Source organism: Terrapene carolina, unplaced genomic scaffold (assembly GCF_002925995.2).
Source record: "Terrapene carolina triunguis isolate 2854851 unplaced genomic scaffold, T_m_triunguis-2.0 Scaffold88, whole genome shotgun sequence".
Taxonomy (NCBI): Eukaryota; Metazoa; Chordata; order Testudines; family Emydidae; genus Terrapene; species Terrapene triunguis.
Genome location: NW_020664439.1, coordinates 2,832,576 through 2,850,073, shown reverse-complemented (window position 1 = coordinate 2,850,073; position 17,498 = coordinate 2,832,576). Strand labels below are relative to the sequence as shown.

Here is a 17,498-nt window from a genome sequence, read left to right as displayed (position 1 = left end):
CTGGGGAGGTGCTGGAGGGGATGTGTGTGAGTACTGGGAGGGGGTATCTGGGGCCTCTCTCAAGGTGGCAGGGCAGCGGGGCAGCGTCGCCGTCTGTCATGGTGGCAGGGCAGCTGGTGCAGACCCAGGGACGCAGCACCAGCCATCAGTTAGCACCTCCCTGCTGAGAGCTGGAGCCTGGGTGGATGGGATCTGGCAGCTGCAAGGGACACTCAGTTGCGGATGAAGGGGAGGGACCTATCAGGATTGACCAGGTCTGCTCCCCAAAACACCTGGATATTACCTCTTATTTGAAAAATCCGTCAGGACCGAGTGTGGAGGATCGAACAAGAGGCAATGTTTGGGAAAACCTGGACGTATGGTAACCCTAGGTGGGGAGGAAAGGTACCCCGAGCACCTGCTGGGACGCCGGCCCTGGTTTTCCCCACCCAGGAGCCATGGCAAGAAGATGCTGCCCTGGAGGACCAGAGATAGTCCCAGAAGCCCAGCTTGGCTCTCCTTCCCCAGAGTTTAGGGGAGTCTTAGGAAGCTCACCTTCCCCATGGGCTGGTGGGAGAAGAATCAGCACTGACCGAGCAGGAGAAGAAACAGGCTCTGAAACATACACGTTCTGGTACCCCCCTCCCACTCTCTGGGCAACTTAATGGAGGCTGTCTTCATTTAATAAAAAGCTGCCTTTCCCAGCTAAAGAAACTCCGTCTAGCTGAGCAGTGCCCAGTGGAAGGATGGCACACTCTGGGGGGAGGCAGGAGACTTTCAGTCCCCTCAGAAGACAAGGCAATGAATAGCTTTCCCGCCCTGGTGTTGGTCAGGAAATTTAAAGGCAAATCCACTTTGCAGTGACGTTTCCCCTAATTGTACAATGCCACCCACTGAGAGCGGGCAAAGCAGCCACGTTAGCATTCCAACCGAGTCTGGGCCGGGGAAGGCAGGGGGAAGGGACTAGACACGGGGCCCACTCCTAGAGACGGGGGGGAAGACGAGCTGGAAGATCTGCAGGGAGAAACGGCCAGGAAGAAAGTCTCTTTGGAAGAAATAGCTGTAACAACCAGGGTCAGGATGAACTGGGGCTGGAGAGTGTGAGGAGCTCACACTAGCCTGGAAAGGGGGAAGCTGTCTGACACTGGCAGGCCAGGCGCCAGCTCTTGCCCAGGCTGCAGCCGTTCACTAACAACTAACAAACTCATAGCTGGAGACCAGCCTCGTTCACCTATATGTTAGTTTTGCTCAAAATAGGTATTAGTCTTATAAGAATGTAGTTAGTGTTCAGACTTTATGAAATGCTTGTAAGTTGCAGCATGCGTTAATCTCACTTGCAATGTCAGTATTCTGTAGTATAGGGAAATGCATTATAACTTTGAAAAGATTTGCTCTGAGCTTGTGAACCCCTTTCTCCCTGCTGCCCAGCTAGAAGGACTGTCAAAATCAGATGGGCCATCCAGGAGCATGCACTACAAAGGGTTGGTTAATGGCCCTATCACACCTGGGAAATGCTACGTGCAGGGAAGCTTATCCTGTGGACTTGGGAGCTGAATGAAGGAAATAAAGTCACGAGAAAATTTTCCATCTTTTTGGCTGTTTGAATACTGACAGGGCCAGAGACTCTAAACTGAAGCCAGAGCTCCCCAAGGGCTGCGTCTTGGGTCCGCCCTGAAAGATGCTTTGAATTGACAGGTTAGTACAACTCTGGCCCGCTTAGGATTTAGACAGTAACTCATTGGTATGTATATGTTTGCTTGCTTTAACCTGTAAATAACTCATTTCTTTTTCCTAGTTAATAACCCTTTAGCTAGTTTATTACAGGATTGGCTACAGGCGTTCTCTTTGGTGTAGGATCTAGGTGCCAGTTGATCTGAGGTCAGTGACTGGTCTCTTGGGACTGGAAACAAACTGAATGTGGTGTGATTTTTTTTTTTTTTTTTTTTTTGGTGTAAGTGACCATTTTTCACTAAATCAAATTTGTCTGGGTGGCAAGATAGACTGAAGAGTCTCAGGGGCCTGTTTGTGACTCCTTGGTAAGACTGTTATAGTGACCTAGGAGTTCACATTTGTTACTGGCTTGGTGTAATCTAATTATAGAACATCACATCAGATTGGGGTGTCTGACCTGCTTTAGACAGTCGGCCCTCAGGCAGGCACTCACAGTCATGAGCCACTCCAGACAGTATGACAATTAAACTTACATACGTTCATATGGCATGGAATACAGACGTGTCAAGCCACAGATCTGATTGACCCTGATGCCACAGCACCAGCTCGCTGCAGTGACAGGTCAGGTAACTCAGAACAGCTCTGGAGGAAACCAGTGAGACCTTCCCCCTCAGCTCACGTGATCCCACCAGCCACTTCAGTTTCTGTGACAGCCCTAGTCACATTCATGACACCAACCAAAAGAGGATTTCAGTCCCTCCCGCTTGTTGTGCTCTCAGCTCCTGTGGTTTTTCTGAGGGGCTGAGATGCAGAGGAGAGAAGCATGCACACCCAGCAGTCCCCAGGGGGTTGCTAATGCTCTGGGACGATAAGGGAAGCAGACCAATGCTGACAACAATGCTCCTGCTAGAAAAGGGTGCATGTCAGGGTGAAGCAGGGCATGATCATAGCCCTGCTTCCCCCTCACAATGCATCAGCTTTTGGCTGCAGAGCAGGCTTTCTGTACCTGCTGTACACCTAAGCACCCTGCCCCCTCCGTACACCAGAGGTATTATGAGCCTGATACCCCATTGCTCTGCCCCCATGTCACTCAGACCAGTGCAGAATGGGTGTAACTGTAACGCAACCCAGTGAGAATGAGAATTGCATTGGTGTAGATGACCAGGCAGCGGCAGGGTGAAAGATACTGGTGCAACTGGCATCTCTATTGAGCAGGATGTATGCTGCGTGGGGCCCCACTCAGATGTTGCTACTCTTCTCAGCATGGTTCTGGTTCACAGAGCCATATTTACACAGTGTGTGACTTCATCAGCTTCACTGGAGTCTCAGCATAGTGAATTTAACCCAACATTTTACCTGCAAATGAGGAGGGGGGCATACACTGAGTTTACTGTCTGGATACCACAGAATCAAAACACACCCTCATTTGCAGCTGAAGGGGAAAGAGAAACCTGGTGATTTCTGTATGATCCGGGGAATCCTAAAAGGGAATCTCAGTGTTGTCCACTCTTGCAATTTTAATCACAAGTCTCTCAATATTTGGTGTTTTTCATAAAGCCCCAGCTCCTGGAGTTATGTGATTCTGTGAGAATCTCAGCTTCCATTTAAAAGTGTCTAGCCCTCATTGTTGTGAATGTGACCGGAGTGCTCCCTAATGGCTCCGAATTCAGAAGGCAAAAGAAAACACCCAAAACTGTCATTTAAAAAAAAAAACCCCTCTTATGATTTTTAACCCCATCTCAGGACGTTTGGGAGCCTGACTCATGACTTTTGAACTCTTGTGGTTGGCAATTCTTTACCTCATTATCCTCTGAATTCTCCGGCTGCAGTCCAGAGCCAGGGTCTCTTTCTGACGAGTCTCAATGAACTTCTGGGCATGTTTCAGCAGTGATTTACTGGGAGGGAACAGGCCAGTGCAGAGCCAGAGTAACTGCCAGCCACTGTTCACACTGTACCTGCAAACACAAAACACCAGAGCTAGTGCCTGAATGATCCTCCTCAAACCATGCAATAGCTACAGAGAAGAGAAGCCCGGTGTAGAAATATGGCCCCACAATAGAGCACTGTGTCACTCCCAGTGAGAGGAGCCAATCACCAGAGCCTGCATGCAGAACCCAGCAGGCTAGTACTGTACAATGGCAGAGAAGATCATGCTAAATCCAGGCTAATGAATTATTCATGACAGTTGCAAATCTCATGAATAAGAATAAGCTCCAGCTTCAAGACTACCGTGGCAGCTGAATCCCTGGGGCTTTCTCCTGCAAAGCAATTGGGTGCGCATGTCCATGGAGTGCTACCAACTCACATTTATTTGGATTGTGTTAAATATTTTTTGTAGCACATTGTTTGCATTCATCTTCCGCCAACTGCGCCCCATTGCCCATAACACAAGCACGCATAGGTGCTGGAACTAGGGGTGCTGCAGCACCCCCTGGCTTGAAGTGGTTTCTATCATATACAGGGTTTACAGTTTGGTTCAATGGCCCTCAGCACCCCCACTGTACAGATTGTTCCAGCACCTCTGCAGGCACTTGCCTTGCAGTTGATTTTTCTGAACATACAATTCTACTCTGAAAAGGGACAGTATCAACGGCATGGTGGGTTCCATGATTATCATTTCCCAGTGACTCTCAACCAAATTTGCTCAATTCACGCACTGTATATCTAACCTCCAGCCCTGCAAACTGTTAGTCACTCTGGGGTCTTCTGGCTTGTACAGCATCACCAGTAATAATGGTTCTGCAGCTGGAACTCTGTTGATGAGGCCAGAAACAGAACAGATTCCAGTTCCAGTCACGGTGATGGCTCTGAACTGCTAAGAGTCATGAGCCAGTTTGGTCAGTGAAGGAAGTCGATTTGACCCTTTTACACAGTCACTTTTGTGAGGTCCAGATTTTGATCGCAGCTACACCAGTATAAATCTGGAGGATCTTCAGTGATGAGTGTTTCTGAATTTACACCCATGTAAATGAGGGCAGAATTTGGTCCATAGTGCATCAGTCTGGAAGGAACAACATTTGTTTCCCTTGCTGTTCCAGGGATTGCTTATTTTTACCACAGTGACACAGTGGATAATAGCTAGGGCTAAAGTGGTGGAATGAAGGAGAAACTGCACTAGTATCATAATTAGAAATCCTGTATTAATACCATTTGTAGTGAGAGAGCGTGGCCTTTGAGATTGCCAAGGAGGGACCGCCGCCCATTCCCTCATGGATGGAGCCAGGACACCCACAACTATCCCACCAGAAGCAGAGGGGCGGGACAGGAAGTATAAAGGGTGGACCCTCTAGCTCAGTTGGGCTGGAGCCACTGGAGGAGATGGATGCCTCTCGCCTGCTGCTGGGGCTTGAGCCCAACAGAGACCTTGACAGCACCTAGGACGCGGAGGAGCTGCCACAGCTACCTGATGCCAGGGACACTGAGGAGTTGCTGGGACTGCCTTAGCAGTGTATCCCAGGGAGACTGAGGACAACCCCAAGACACAGGTACAGCACGAGGGGAGTGTAGGAAGTAGCTCAGGGACACCAGACTGTACTCTGGTTGTGGTGTTGCCTAAGTACTGGTCAGCGTGTTGTGGTAGGATCCCCTCTGCCACTGTTAGGGCCCTGGGCTGGGACCTGGTGGAGTAGGGTGGGCCAGGGTTCCCCTATCCCCTGCAACCCCACCCTTGGGGGGCAGCCTCCCCACCTTAGGTCAAGAGGCCTGCGTTTGTCTGATGTCTGCCTGAGCCCCTGGGCTGTGTGGTGCTGTGTTCTGCCTGCAGCCAGGGCCCTGGACTACCTGCCACTTGGCCCTGCCTAGAGGGCCAGGGGCTTAGAGACGGCTAATGCCCCAGTAATCCTTGCCTAGAGAGGGACCTGAGAGCGAGGGGGTGTGGCCTTCTTCTGAGATTGATGGGGAGGGACAGCCACACACTCCTACACCATTATACAGCTATTTATATGCAAAGTACACCACCATTCCACTTGCAGCACCATCATGGTAGAGCACATGCCCAGATGGAAGATTCAATTCTGATTGGCACACTGATGCAACACTGCAGGCTGGCAAACTCTGTTGGTGAAATAATAATAATACTTTGCACTTCTATAGCAATTCTTTCTGAGATTGAGCCATACAACACCCTTGAGAAATAGGTAACTAACTACAATTTTAAAGATGGGGAAACTGAGGCACAGCTTGATTCAGAGACTTGCTCAGTGTCACACAGCAAGCCAGATGCAGTCAAGAAAAGAACCTAGAACTCCTGCCTTGTGTAATCCTTAAATCCTTATGAGCAGTGTTCAAAGTGGCACTAATGAGCTCTGAAGGGAGTTGTGCCCACCCCGCCTGGCTGGACTGCCATGGTGCAGGGTCTATGATGGTAGGTGTAATGTGTTGCCTTGATAGCCTGCAGTTCTAGAAATCACAATAACACTGTGGTACTGGCTGTGATCCATGGAATGTCACCAGCATCTACAACTGTGAGGCCAAATGTTAACCTAGAAACAGTTTAGATTTACAAGCTATTTACATGACAATGAGGTGTAAGCAAATTCCTGCCCCAAGACAGCAAACCATCTCAAGTACATTCTGTGTATATGTTTGTTCTGAAATGGTTATTCTTGCCTATGTTCGTACATTCCACTTATCACACTGGAGTGTGATTCTGACCCATTATCGATGATTGCTACTAGAGGAAACAATAGTAATGATGTAACAGAACGTGCTGCTCTCACATGTATTAATCTTGTTGATTTGTTTTACACAACAGCCTCCTGAGCCAGTTTCTCTGGGACAGGAAGTTGCTTGGGGGCTGCTTTCACATCTCATGGGGCCTTGTTCTCAAACCTGCTCCGGCCCCAGCAGCTCACCTTGTTGATCTCTTTGGAAAACACTAGCCACTAACTCTGATGCCTAAATGGAAGCTGAGCTCTCTTGACAGTCTGGCCCCAGGTGTATTGCCTCTGCCCACCCTGCTCTGCTAACAATGCCAGACTCAGTGCATCTCTTGCTGCTTTGTTGCACAGACATCTCCATACCTTGTTTCCTGCAGCTCCCTGCACATGGAATGTCCTCCCTGGGCCAGGAGACCTCTCCTCATTCAAATCCCCTCACTCCTTAAGGACCCATTTCTGTCCTGACTCCGTGAAGTGAGTCAGCATGACATAACCTTACTGCTGTGACCCATCCTTCCCACCTTGCCCCACTCTGTTGTCTTGTTGCCCCGAGTCCTGTCTGAGACTCCACTGCAAGCTCTTTGGGCAGGGACCCTGGTGCAATCCATCTATTCTGCAAGGCGCTGTAAAGTAATACATAACAATCAGAATGAGGGGAAGCCAACAGAAGATCTAGTGACAACCGTGTGCTAACATGACCGTTACAGCAGAGAAGCTAAACTTGGTGGGGGGCTGGATGGGAAGGCAGAGCGGGACAACCTATCCCCTAATATAACGGTTATAAAGGCACACACACCTCTAGGACTATATCTCCATTCACAGCTATATAGCCAGCACTGAGGGGGAAAGGCTCTCCCCTCACTCCCCTGCACAGACAGCCACAGTCCCCTAGGGAGTAAAGCTGCAGTACTAGAATCTCAGGAAGGGATGTGGCCTCCACAGTCACACTTGCTCCCCACCAGCACATAGTGCTGAGAGGGGAGGGTGTCCATCACACCCTTCTTATAGGGTGCTGCAGCTGCCGGTCCTGCAGATATTCCCTCCCACTACAGCTGCTGCAGGAATTCCAGCTCACTACAGCACAGAAGCTCCCCAGATCTTGGATTGGAGTCACCCTTCATGTACTGGAGGATGGGGCCAGATGCACACGGGCCTGGTACCTGTTGCTGTTCTCGGTCAGCTGTTTCATGATCTGACAATAGATCTCATCCTGCAGCACCTCCTCCTGGATGGCTGCCACGAATATCTGGTCAGTGAGCTCCACTGAGGACCGTGCCTGTTTCGAGGGGTAGTCTCCCATGAACTTCATGATGGGTGAAGGCACAGTTAAGGACTGTCCTCATGGGAAGGACACATAATCAGCAGAGACTTGGGGCAAATCCTGGTCATGGTGCTGGGCGTTGCTTCATTGCCAGTCAAGCTATAGATACATGAGACTCAGTCATATCCCCTGGCTGTGCTGCCCACTGGAACCTAGCCCTTCTCTTCCCAGCATAGCCACCAGCAAGCTAGGAGCTGTGCCTGCTTTTACAGTCACCATTAATAACTGTATGGATTTGTCACCCTCTGTACCAGAATGCCTCTCCTGGGATTATTCCACAGGGGTTCTTGGGAGACTCCTGGTGTGTGTTGGTGAGAGGAACCCTGTGCTGTTCCTTGTACCTTCTCCACAAGCACAGCCATCTCAGCCGCATGACTCCCATGGCTTTAGCTGCCTGACCCTCGAAGGAGGACACCCAACAGTTCAGAAGCTCTGGAATCATGCAGGAAGCCGCACTCTTTCTAAGTGGAATGACTTAATTGCTGACATATTGTATGTGCATTCTAGCAGCAGCTCCCTCAAGATCCTCTTAGCTGGATTGACCCTTGGGATGTACCCTGCATGGTGGGCCACAGTGGGGCTGTTGAGCCCTTGAGCAGAGTTGAACAGTTTTTCCATTTTCGGGAAAGATGAGGCTCTCTTAACCCCATGTGCTCTATATAGCTACCCTCCATTTACAATGGCTGGGATATGAGACTAAAGGAAGTGAGACAGACATGGATCACTGCTGGCAGGTTTTCCATTGCCCCACCAGTAACACAGCTCTGCCCAGCTGAGGGGGAAGATGAAAGGATATCAATGAAAGCCTGGCAAGCAAGGTCCCGAAGTTCTGGATCTGCACACACCTTCTTCAGTAAGGGCTGCTTCAGGGGTTCCTTGGAGAGTGCCCACAGTTGGCTGCGCCCGCGGGATTTGTGGAGGACAGCTTTGCTGATGGACTCCTTTTCAGGAACCCTGAATGGAAAGAGAAATAGTTCACTCTGACCTGTTAGATCAGTAGTAACATTAAACAGGAAGCCAGCACTGTGAAGACTAATCTGTGACCATGTTCTATGCCAGAGAGGTGAGCTAGTACGGTACATGGGACTGCCAGGGCCTGAGAATGCACTGTGACCACACATCCTTGTTGATATCAGCAGAAGGAAAGCACAGAAGACATCAGAGGTTTGAAAAACTATTTTTCCTCCCTCTGCTGGGACCCGAGAGGAGACTGCATGTCCCAGTTCTGTGTTAATAACATGGCAAATCCTGGAGCTAAGAATAGTGCTATGTGGAAGGAAGAGAGTTATAGTTCAGACCATCCTAGTCTGGCCTTTGCAACCCTGCAGATAGGAGAAACTAGGAGTTCCTGGGTCAGAATCTCCACCCAGTGGGAGTCACTCCACTGTCAGCTTCATTACAAGTAAGTAAGCGGAAACGTAGCTCAGAGGTGTGTTCCGCCATGGAATCATTGCTACCTCCATGGTAGGGTTAAAGGGTTTGTTTCATTCAGCCAGACATGAACCCTTTTTCCAGAGTCCTGCATGGAGCAGTCTCACCAGGTACAGAGAGCTTTACCTGAAGTGCTCATAGGAAAACTCCTCAAGCGTGTAGGGCTTCATTTTCACTTCCTCTTCCTCTGCCTCCTCTGTGCGGGAATTCAGTGATGCCAACCTCCTCTGATCGGGTGACATCATCAGCAAGCTCTGGAAATACACAGAGACTTCGCACTATTACAGGGCTCTGCGCAAACCGTTTGACGTTATTGTCATTGGATACCCACAGATGGCATTGTACACCACGCCCAATTATTCTCTGCTGCAATAGTGTTAGGAATCTGCAGAGGCTCAAGAAAGCAGCTGAGTTACATTCTTATGCAGACACAAACACAGACAGCGAGCACTGGAGTCAGTCTTGACTAATGCCAGCACAGCACTCATTAGAAACCCACCTCCTTTTTGTCTGATTCATCTTTTTCAGTAGGTCCCTTGGATGAGGAGTCCTCCCCTGCACAAGCCAGAGCAGGTTAAATTAGGTTAATTAACCTGCTAGGCTGCATCTGGTGAGGAGCCAGGGATTGAAAGGTTGATTGATGATGGAACCCAGCTGAGAAGGAACAGGTGGGACTGGTATAAAGCCATGAAATGGGGAGCAGAAAGGGGCTTCAGTGGAAATAGTCTGCACTTACTCCCTTCCTGCTTCGGAGAAGGGAGGTCTGTTTGGGACTATGGAATTAAGTAGTCTACAGTTACTTCCTGAGAGGAGGAAGTTTGGGTTGGTAAATCCAGAGAGGGGGAAGCCGGAAGATGTAGGCAGGAGTCCAGGGACATAGCAACAGGATCTTGGAAAAAGCAGACCACAGTCGCCAGACATAGGGTCCCTGGGTTCCCCTACCAGTCACTGGGGAAGTGGCACAGACTGGGCAGTGGAACAAAGCCCGCCTGGGACAGTTGTCCGATAGGAGTCTGCTATCCTGGAAGGGGAGGCCCATATTAACCTAGGTGGAGGGCCAAGCCACAAAGAGCAAGCCATGAAGAGAGAGCACCCTGAGTTGCAGAGAAAGGGGCAGCAGGGCACGTGTACGAGCAGCAAAAGGGGGTGCTGGAAGGAGCTAATCCCCAGAGCAGCCTGGAGGAGGTGCCCTAGCGTTAAGTGTGCCCCATAACTGTCCCATTTAATCCACTTGTACAGTACAAAATATAGCAACTCTCTAAAACTGGAATAGACAATTAATCACTGGGAAGATGGCAATTAGGGTGAAACTTGTGCTGGGTGCCTGCCTGTTAGGTGTGTTCCTTTAACACAACGTTCCGAGATGGGAGCGACTCCCATCCGTTTGTAGGCCTGTATTTCCAATCAGCCAACCTGCAGCAAGATGGGACCCGTCGGCTAAGTAAATCCAGTGACTGTATTTGCAACAAATAATGTAGTTCTGAAAAATGCACTGGGGCTTTGGGGTTTGTTTTGGTTTTTTATAAAAGGCAGAAATAAAATATCCAAAATCGTGGCGTTAATCCAACGTTCAGCACAAATGTCTGGGAATTCAACTGTACGCACATTTCCATGCATTACAATTAACTGTATAAATTCATACAAAGCACAGAGGGCATGGAGTTATGGCTGCTGTATGTGCCATCATCTGGAATATTATTCCTTTTGTGCAACTGAAATCTCATCCTCACTGTTGGACTAAGGGTTTTGTTTGTTTTGTCTTTGTTTTTGCATTTAATTCTGACTCGTTTGTTGCTCCTATGAAAGGCATCAACCTGGTCCAAGTTGGGAGGACCACTCATTCCAATGAACAGTCGCGTTCAGTACTGTCATGTCGTTTAACCCCGGGTCTGTAAGGCCTGGAGACCATTCTATTACTGTCTGTGTCCCCATCACATGCTCCTTACCAGCACTTGGCTAGATGGTTTTGCAATGGAAGGGATAATATAGATTGCTTCTAAAGACACAATCCCCATCTTGGCAGTCCTTTCATTTTGAGCATAGGACCAGTCACCACGATTTGCTTCCAGCCCTTTGTCCTGGGTCAGAATCAGCAAGTCCCCCTTCTTGAAGGGCAGAATGGCAGGGTCTCCTGGAAACAAAGAGAACTGCAGTATTCTATTCAGGCTCTATAATGTCAGAAGAAAATGCAGGGGATTTCAATCATGAAGACAAGTGAAATGAGTTTGCAAGGCCTGGGCTCAGTTACCAATAGGAAGTGATTTGTTTAACAATGGCTGATCATACAATAGCACTTTTTGGAGCAGTCACTGACACATCCTCTGGCAGCCTGCACCTGCTCCCACTGAGGACAATAGCAAAACTTACATTGATTGTGATGGGAGCAGAATGGGTTCCTGGGACTGGCAGTGATGCAGGGAAAAGAGCTCACGAATGAGAATTAAATGAATGTGGCATTTGCGTCCTAACCCTTCGCCCCCTCAGTCAATGGTATTCCACAGCCATCTCCATCCCTTGTGGAGCTCTTATGAAGAATGTCCCCCAGATAGCCAGGCTCTCACTTCCTGTCCAGGCAGGTGGAGTTCCTGGACTACGCAGTGTCCAAGAGGGAGCAAACAACAGCAGCGAAGGGGGAAGGAAGGTTGATTTGCTGATTTCAGGGAGGCCTGAACTATGGTGCCTGAGATGCTGGCTCATTGTGGTGTTCATTACTGGCTCTTCCTGGAGTAAAGTTTCTGTCTCCCTGAGCTTTCCTGCTTCTCTTTTAGCTCTTTTGAGTGCGTGCTGGGGTTCTCACAAGACTTCTGCCTGCCCAAGACAGGGGCTGTCAGACTAACCTTGCTGCTTGCTCTCTTCCATGGCCACTGCATACTGGGACCTCTTCTTCAGTCCTTCCAGAAACAGGACCACTAGCTCTGCGATGACAACGCTGTGGACAGATGTCAGGACAAACTCCTCTGCCCGCAGCGTGATGAGAGTGCAGCTCTGCCCAAAAGACTTCACTGCCCTGCGGATCCAGAGTGGTTCGTTACTGGAACATCTGCAAACCTTGTATCACCTTTGTCCTACATCCATACACAGGCCTCTATCTGCAGCTCAAGGCAGACAAAGTCTCCACACAGGGGCAGGAACTTCCTGAGCATTCATTAGCCCTAACAGGAGTTAGGAGCTCCTGACTCGACTTCTCGGAAGTAGGTGAGTGAAACTCTGGCGCTCTCTCTTGAGAGCACCACAAGTTGGTTCAGCTGCCCCATGTGTCTCCACAAAGTTACCTCATTCTAGGCACTGAGGAGCATCCGTCTCCTGGAGTGAGCAGTGAATTAATTCAGTGTAAGGTTTCCCTCACACTAATGCACCTCAGTCCTGACCTGGAAAGATGAGCTTTCCTTGGACTGACTGAGGAAGTTAATTCATTCAGAAACTCTCTGGACGTGTCCCAAGAATAGATGCTGACCCAGACCCAGAACAACCACCTTTCTTGGGGAGCGAGGGGAAGAGAATCTCCATCCTCCATGGAGAGCCCTTGGCTGAGTCTAGGCTGAGAGGCAGCTGTTTTCTCTGGATCTTGCCAATCCAGGTGACTAACCTGTTGGTGTGTATTCCAGTGATTTCTGGAAAGGACAGATCGAGGAGCCGCTTTTCTGACTCATCTAGGAAGCAGATCCCTTTCCAGTTAATGGCTACTATGAAGTGGTTCTTGGGCAGACTGGGCCCTGAAAAGGTGGAAATAGCCCATTATAGATTCAGCCCTTCTCCTCTCTTTATCCCACTCCCATCCCCTTGCCCACTCACTGGTGGTGTTACCTGAAAATCTGGTGACTTCAAAGAACCTAGAAAAGAGCAAAGGCCACTGAAAACGGGCAAAATCCACTAGCTGCTCCTTCACGCTCTGAGGGGAAAGCCGGTCCTGTGTGTATGGGGCCTACAATACAAAAACAAGGCCATGGCTTCTTGTATGCAGATCCACGGTACACATACCGAAGTGCAACATCCAAAGACACACAAGGAGCAGGACCAACTGTGCAAGGTGCAGAGAGCCCTCAACTCCCTGGACTTCTTAGGGAGTTCAGCACTTTGCAAGATTGGGCCCAATTTCACCTGCAAAAAGTCAAGCCACAGGCAGTCTCCATGGACCTGAGCTGTCCCATTCACACACGGCTAATGGCACAGGCAGCTATTTGGATTCTAAGTTCCCCTGGACTGGGATCTCATCTCCTTAGTTGTCTGTTAAGGGTTTAACACAAAGTGGGTGCCATAGAAATACTAATACAATTAATCGGTATAACCCATCTCGCCAATAGAACAGGGAGCGTAATATGCATAAACACCAACCATCCCATGCCGCGTTTGTCCCGAATCAATCACCACAGCAGCAGCCAGTGATGACCCTTTAAAAACCCCCTGAGTGGCTGCAGAAATAAACTGTACTGCCTCTTTCTGCTCCCAGAGGAGACCGCATGGCCCCTCTTCCTGCTCCTCCCTAACGAACCAGGCAGGGCACATGCATGGAGATGCTTCTTGCTGCTCTCTGACAAATCTCCAGGCACCAGCCAGCGCTCCTCTCACTGATCCCTGGGACACCTCACACCAATGGGCATGTTATAAATGGAATTCATTAATTAAAGAAGTAGAAGCTGGAGCTTAACACAGGGTCTTGGAGGCTTAAGATCAAGTCACGGTGTTATGCGAGGTCCATACCTTGGCATGTGCATACGTTATGAGGCTCACCCACTTCTCCTGGGGCTTTGACTTCAGCAGCTTGGCTGGGATGAAGTCCTGGAGCAGCTTCTGGACCAGCTCATTGTGGATGGAGTCCCCAAACTGAATGTAGCAATATTTTGCTCCTACCTCCACCAAATCCTCCTCCTGCAACAATTCAGCTGGTTAAATGAAGCCTGGAAGGTCATAGCTGAGTCCTACCACCCTTTGAGATCCACTAATGAGACATACTATACAAGAGCTGGGTATTATTATTATCCAACACTATACAGTCTGGAGTCCATATAGCAACAGTCATTTTTCTGCTCTTAACATGGCTGCCGTAGGCAACAATACAGTGGGAAGAGCGATGACCTAGGATGTGGTCACAGTGCCAAGCAGGACAATCAAGTCAATATTAAAATAGAACCCAAGCAGCTCCTCTGGACGTGTGTGTGGCATCCAATGTGAGCTAGCAGATGCACCTTACCTTACGTCGTACTCTGGCAGGGCTGCTAGCACCGTCATTCGGAAAAGTGCCCATTGAGAGGGTGGTTGGACACACCTCCATCAGCCTTCCCTCCTCTGCTTATCCCCTTTGGAAGCCCCTATGTCCTACTGCCCCTGCGCAAAGGGTAGTCAGGAACCCCACCTTCTCACAGCGGTATTCTCCAAACCGGATCCCACGAATGATCTGGTGGTAAATGAGCTCCGTGCTGACTGGATCTTCCTTCGAGTTGTGCCAGGGAGTGAAGATCTCTTTCCGGAAGTAGAGGCGCCATGGGGTGTTGCGTTCATGGGCACCCTGCTCCTTCACCAGCTGCTCGCACTGGGAGATGGCGTCCATGACATGATCCCGGCCGCTACCCAGTGACCAGACCTAAGAGCAGAGGGATAGTCTGCTTCAGGGAAAGGCCTGATTTGTAATTAGTGAGTGACTGTAGACTAGAATGCCCCTGTCTGCTAACAACAAAGAGGTCCCAGACACATCAGTTCATATGGTGGGATAGTTCAGAGAGGTCCTGGATGGGACTGGGCAAGTTACACACTGGTAAGTGGGTGTAACTTACACACCAGGGCACGGAAGGGCAGGGTGGTGTCTGGAAAAACAACCAGGAAGGTGATGGTATGGGGGTCCAGGAGTAGGACTGCTTTATCATACACCCATCTATTTGCTTTTCCTGCTACAGCCATGCACCTCTGCCCCCTCAGAGTTTAGCATACACCCACTTACCTGCACTTGCATTGGTGGTATATTTTACGTAATGGTGTCACTTCTGAGTTCAGCCCATTTAGTTTAGAGCCCAACTCTGAGCACCCAGACCACATGCTGCTTGGGGATCTTGGTTCCAAACCAGTACATCATTAGCGTAACTATATAGTGGGAAAGGATGTGCAGAATGACAGCATGTGAATTAAAGGGCTGTGCCTCACGGGGACCACAGGCAACTGTTCCAAGGTTTGGGTTAAGCGCCACTGATGGCAAAATGCATCATCATTGGAGCGTGGAAAATGGAACTCTCCCCTGTGTACGGCTGAGAAGTACTGACAGCAGTGAGAGGGGAATTTCTATAATGGAGAACAAGAATGCCTGAGCAGCGCACATGCCCACCAACAGATGGAGGGGAACTGTCAGTAGTTGGAAGGGACAAAAAGCAAGGAGAGTAGAACCAGTGCTGTAAGGGAGTCCTCAGCCAGGCGGGACAGCTATTAGAGGGGATTCCCAGCGTGGAGCTTGTGGAGGACTATTTGAGGTCATTCCTTGGGGAGGAGCTTCTGGAGGGTTATTAGAGGCCATTCCTGGGGAGGAGTTTGAGGATTTCAGGATGGATTTCAATACTTTACCTTGTCATACACAGCAATGTAGAGTGAAAAACCAAACGTATCCTTCAGCTTCATTTTATCAGCTACCAACTGGCAGATCTCTTTGGCAATGGAGGCTGAATCTGCAGGGACCGTGATGCTTTGGCCATTCATCAAGGTGACATTAAATACAATGGGTTTCTTCTGCTTTGTTGCCTGTTAGCCAGAGTTAAGTGAATGAGAAGAATCAGAGGCAGAGCCCACTTTCCCAAGGAGAATGGAGGAGTCATTTAGATTTAAGAGCTTTCTCTGCATCAACTTTACACCATGGTCACAATCACATTCGAGATCTCAGCTCATTAAGTGAGGTTACGTCTTCATTAGAAATGCTGCTGTAGTGCATCAGTGTAGATGCTCATTACAGCGATGGGAGAGGTCTCCTCTTGCTGTAGTTAATCCATCTCCCCAAGAGGCGGTACCTAGTTTGACAGACGAATTCTTGGATTTGAGGACTTTTCACAACCCTGAGCGATGTAGCTGGGTTGACCTAACCTTTTAGTGTAGGCCTGGCCTCAGTCTGCAGGCCCCATACAAAGGAAAAGAGAATAAAAACCAGTTCCACACCCTTCTTGCAGCTTCATCAAAAGGACAGCACATGCAGCAGCACACAACTGGTCATCCATCTTATGGATTTGATGCATTATGACAAAGTCCTGATTTTGCTAGCCCACCTGGCAAGGAGTGACTACAACTGTGCATGTCTAACAGCATAGCCAGAGCAAGTTTACTGTATTTCAGTTCCTGGCCTTGGAAAGATCAGCCAGTGAAGACAAGTAAATACCATTCAACATGAACACACAGATATGTAACTGAGAACCCGTTGATGGGAGATAAACTACCTGTAGTTCCAGCCAGCTGGGAGGTTCAGCCCGCGCTCCATTGGTATAGGTGCGCTTCAGCCGTTCAGCACAATACGGCGCATAGCCTGTGGGCCCACTGCGGATGAAATTCAGCAGGTACTGGATGTACAAAACATAAGAGACAGTTAGGAAACTCAGATGTTGCTAAAGAACTGGGGACTCACAAGGGCCAGTAAATCAGATCAGCCTGATCCTATAATAGCTGTTCCCAAACCAACTTGCCAATGCATTGCACTGGTTTTCTTGGTATTTTCTAATCATACTACTTATCGTCCATTAAGATTTCTATGGAGAAATTAATCTTCAATTCCGGCAGAGCTCACACAAGCCTGTCAATTCACTGCAGTTCAAGGAGTTTTGCACTAGAAGTATCTGTAGTGATATGCAGAGCTAAACCCTCAACAGGGAGTAAGAGCTGTGCCAATTGCTCACTATATTTATGATTGGAATTATTATTGCAAATGCACGCGCCTGCCTGGTGACTGCATGATACCAAGGGCATCCTTTGTCCGTGCAGTCATACTGTTTGCACAAAATCGCAGTAACTGCACATGCAAATATGGGTGCTTAATTGCACATGGACCTCAGAACTCTCTCTGGAAATTTGGCCTGTTATCTGAATCCACAGGTCAGTCTAGAAGCCTCCTGCAAACCTCATGCTTCAGGGGCAGAGTACTCATATCCCTGTAAATTAGGAAAGGCACTATTTCCATTCCAATATGCAGCCTGGAACAACTGGCCAGGTTGATTACTGTGTTTTCACCTTCCTCTGAAGGATCAGGGACCAATCATTGGAAGAGCAGGATGCTAAAATAGGCTCCACTGTAATTGACTATGGGCTGTAAAGAAACTTTTGGAGACAGTAGGCCTGACTCAATCTCACTTACTTATTTAACTTCAAATGAGCTACTCCTATGTTGCACCAGCATGAGATCAGAATCAGGCCTGTTGTGTTGAATTCATCCCTGGGGTAACTGGCCCTGATTTGGATCTCTCCCCTAAATCACTAATAACGCC

At 49.0% G+C, this 17,498-nt stretch overlaps 1 protein-coding gene across 1 annotated transcript in view; it reads right to left on the bottom strand.

The window, feature by feature from the left end:
* The window catches only part of MYO7B (myosin VIIB), an 82,792-nt gene that overhangs the window by 12,376 nt on the left and 52,918 nt on the right, over window positions 1-17,498 (bottom strand). Inside the window, exons 28-39 of the mRNA XM_029911107.1 lie at window positions 16,461-16,580; window positions 15,604-15,777; window positions 14,411-14,638; window positions 13,759-13,926; window positions 12,865-12,982; window positions 12,647-12,773; window positions 11,898-12,067; window positions 11,007-11,191; window positions 9,187-9,314; window positions 8,426-8,583; window positions 7,469-7,622; window positions 3,450-3,605 (exon numbers count right to left, since the gene is read on the bottom strand). Of these exons, the coding sequence (XP_029766967.1) occupies window positions 3,450-3,605; window positions 7,469-7,622; window positions 8,426-8,583; window positions 9,187-9,314; window positions 11,007-11,191; window positions 11,898-12,067; window positions 12,647-12,773; window positions 12,865-12,982; window positions 13,759-13,926; window positions 14,411-14,638; window positions 15,604-15,777; window positions 16,461-16,580 (1,886 nt within the window). The remainder of the gene's footprint in view (window positions 1-3,449; window positions 3,606-7,468; window positions 7,623-8,425; window positions 8,584-9,186; window positions 9,315-11,006; window positions 11,192-11,897; window positions 12,068-12,646; window positions 12,774-12,864; window positions 12,983-13,758; window positions 13,927-14,410; window positions 14,639-15,603; window positions 15,778-16,460; window positions 16,581-17,498) is intronic.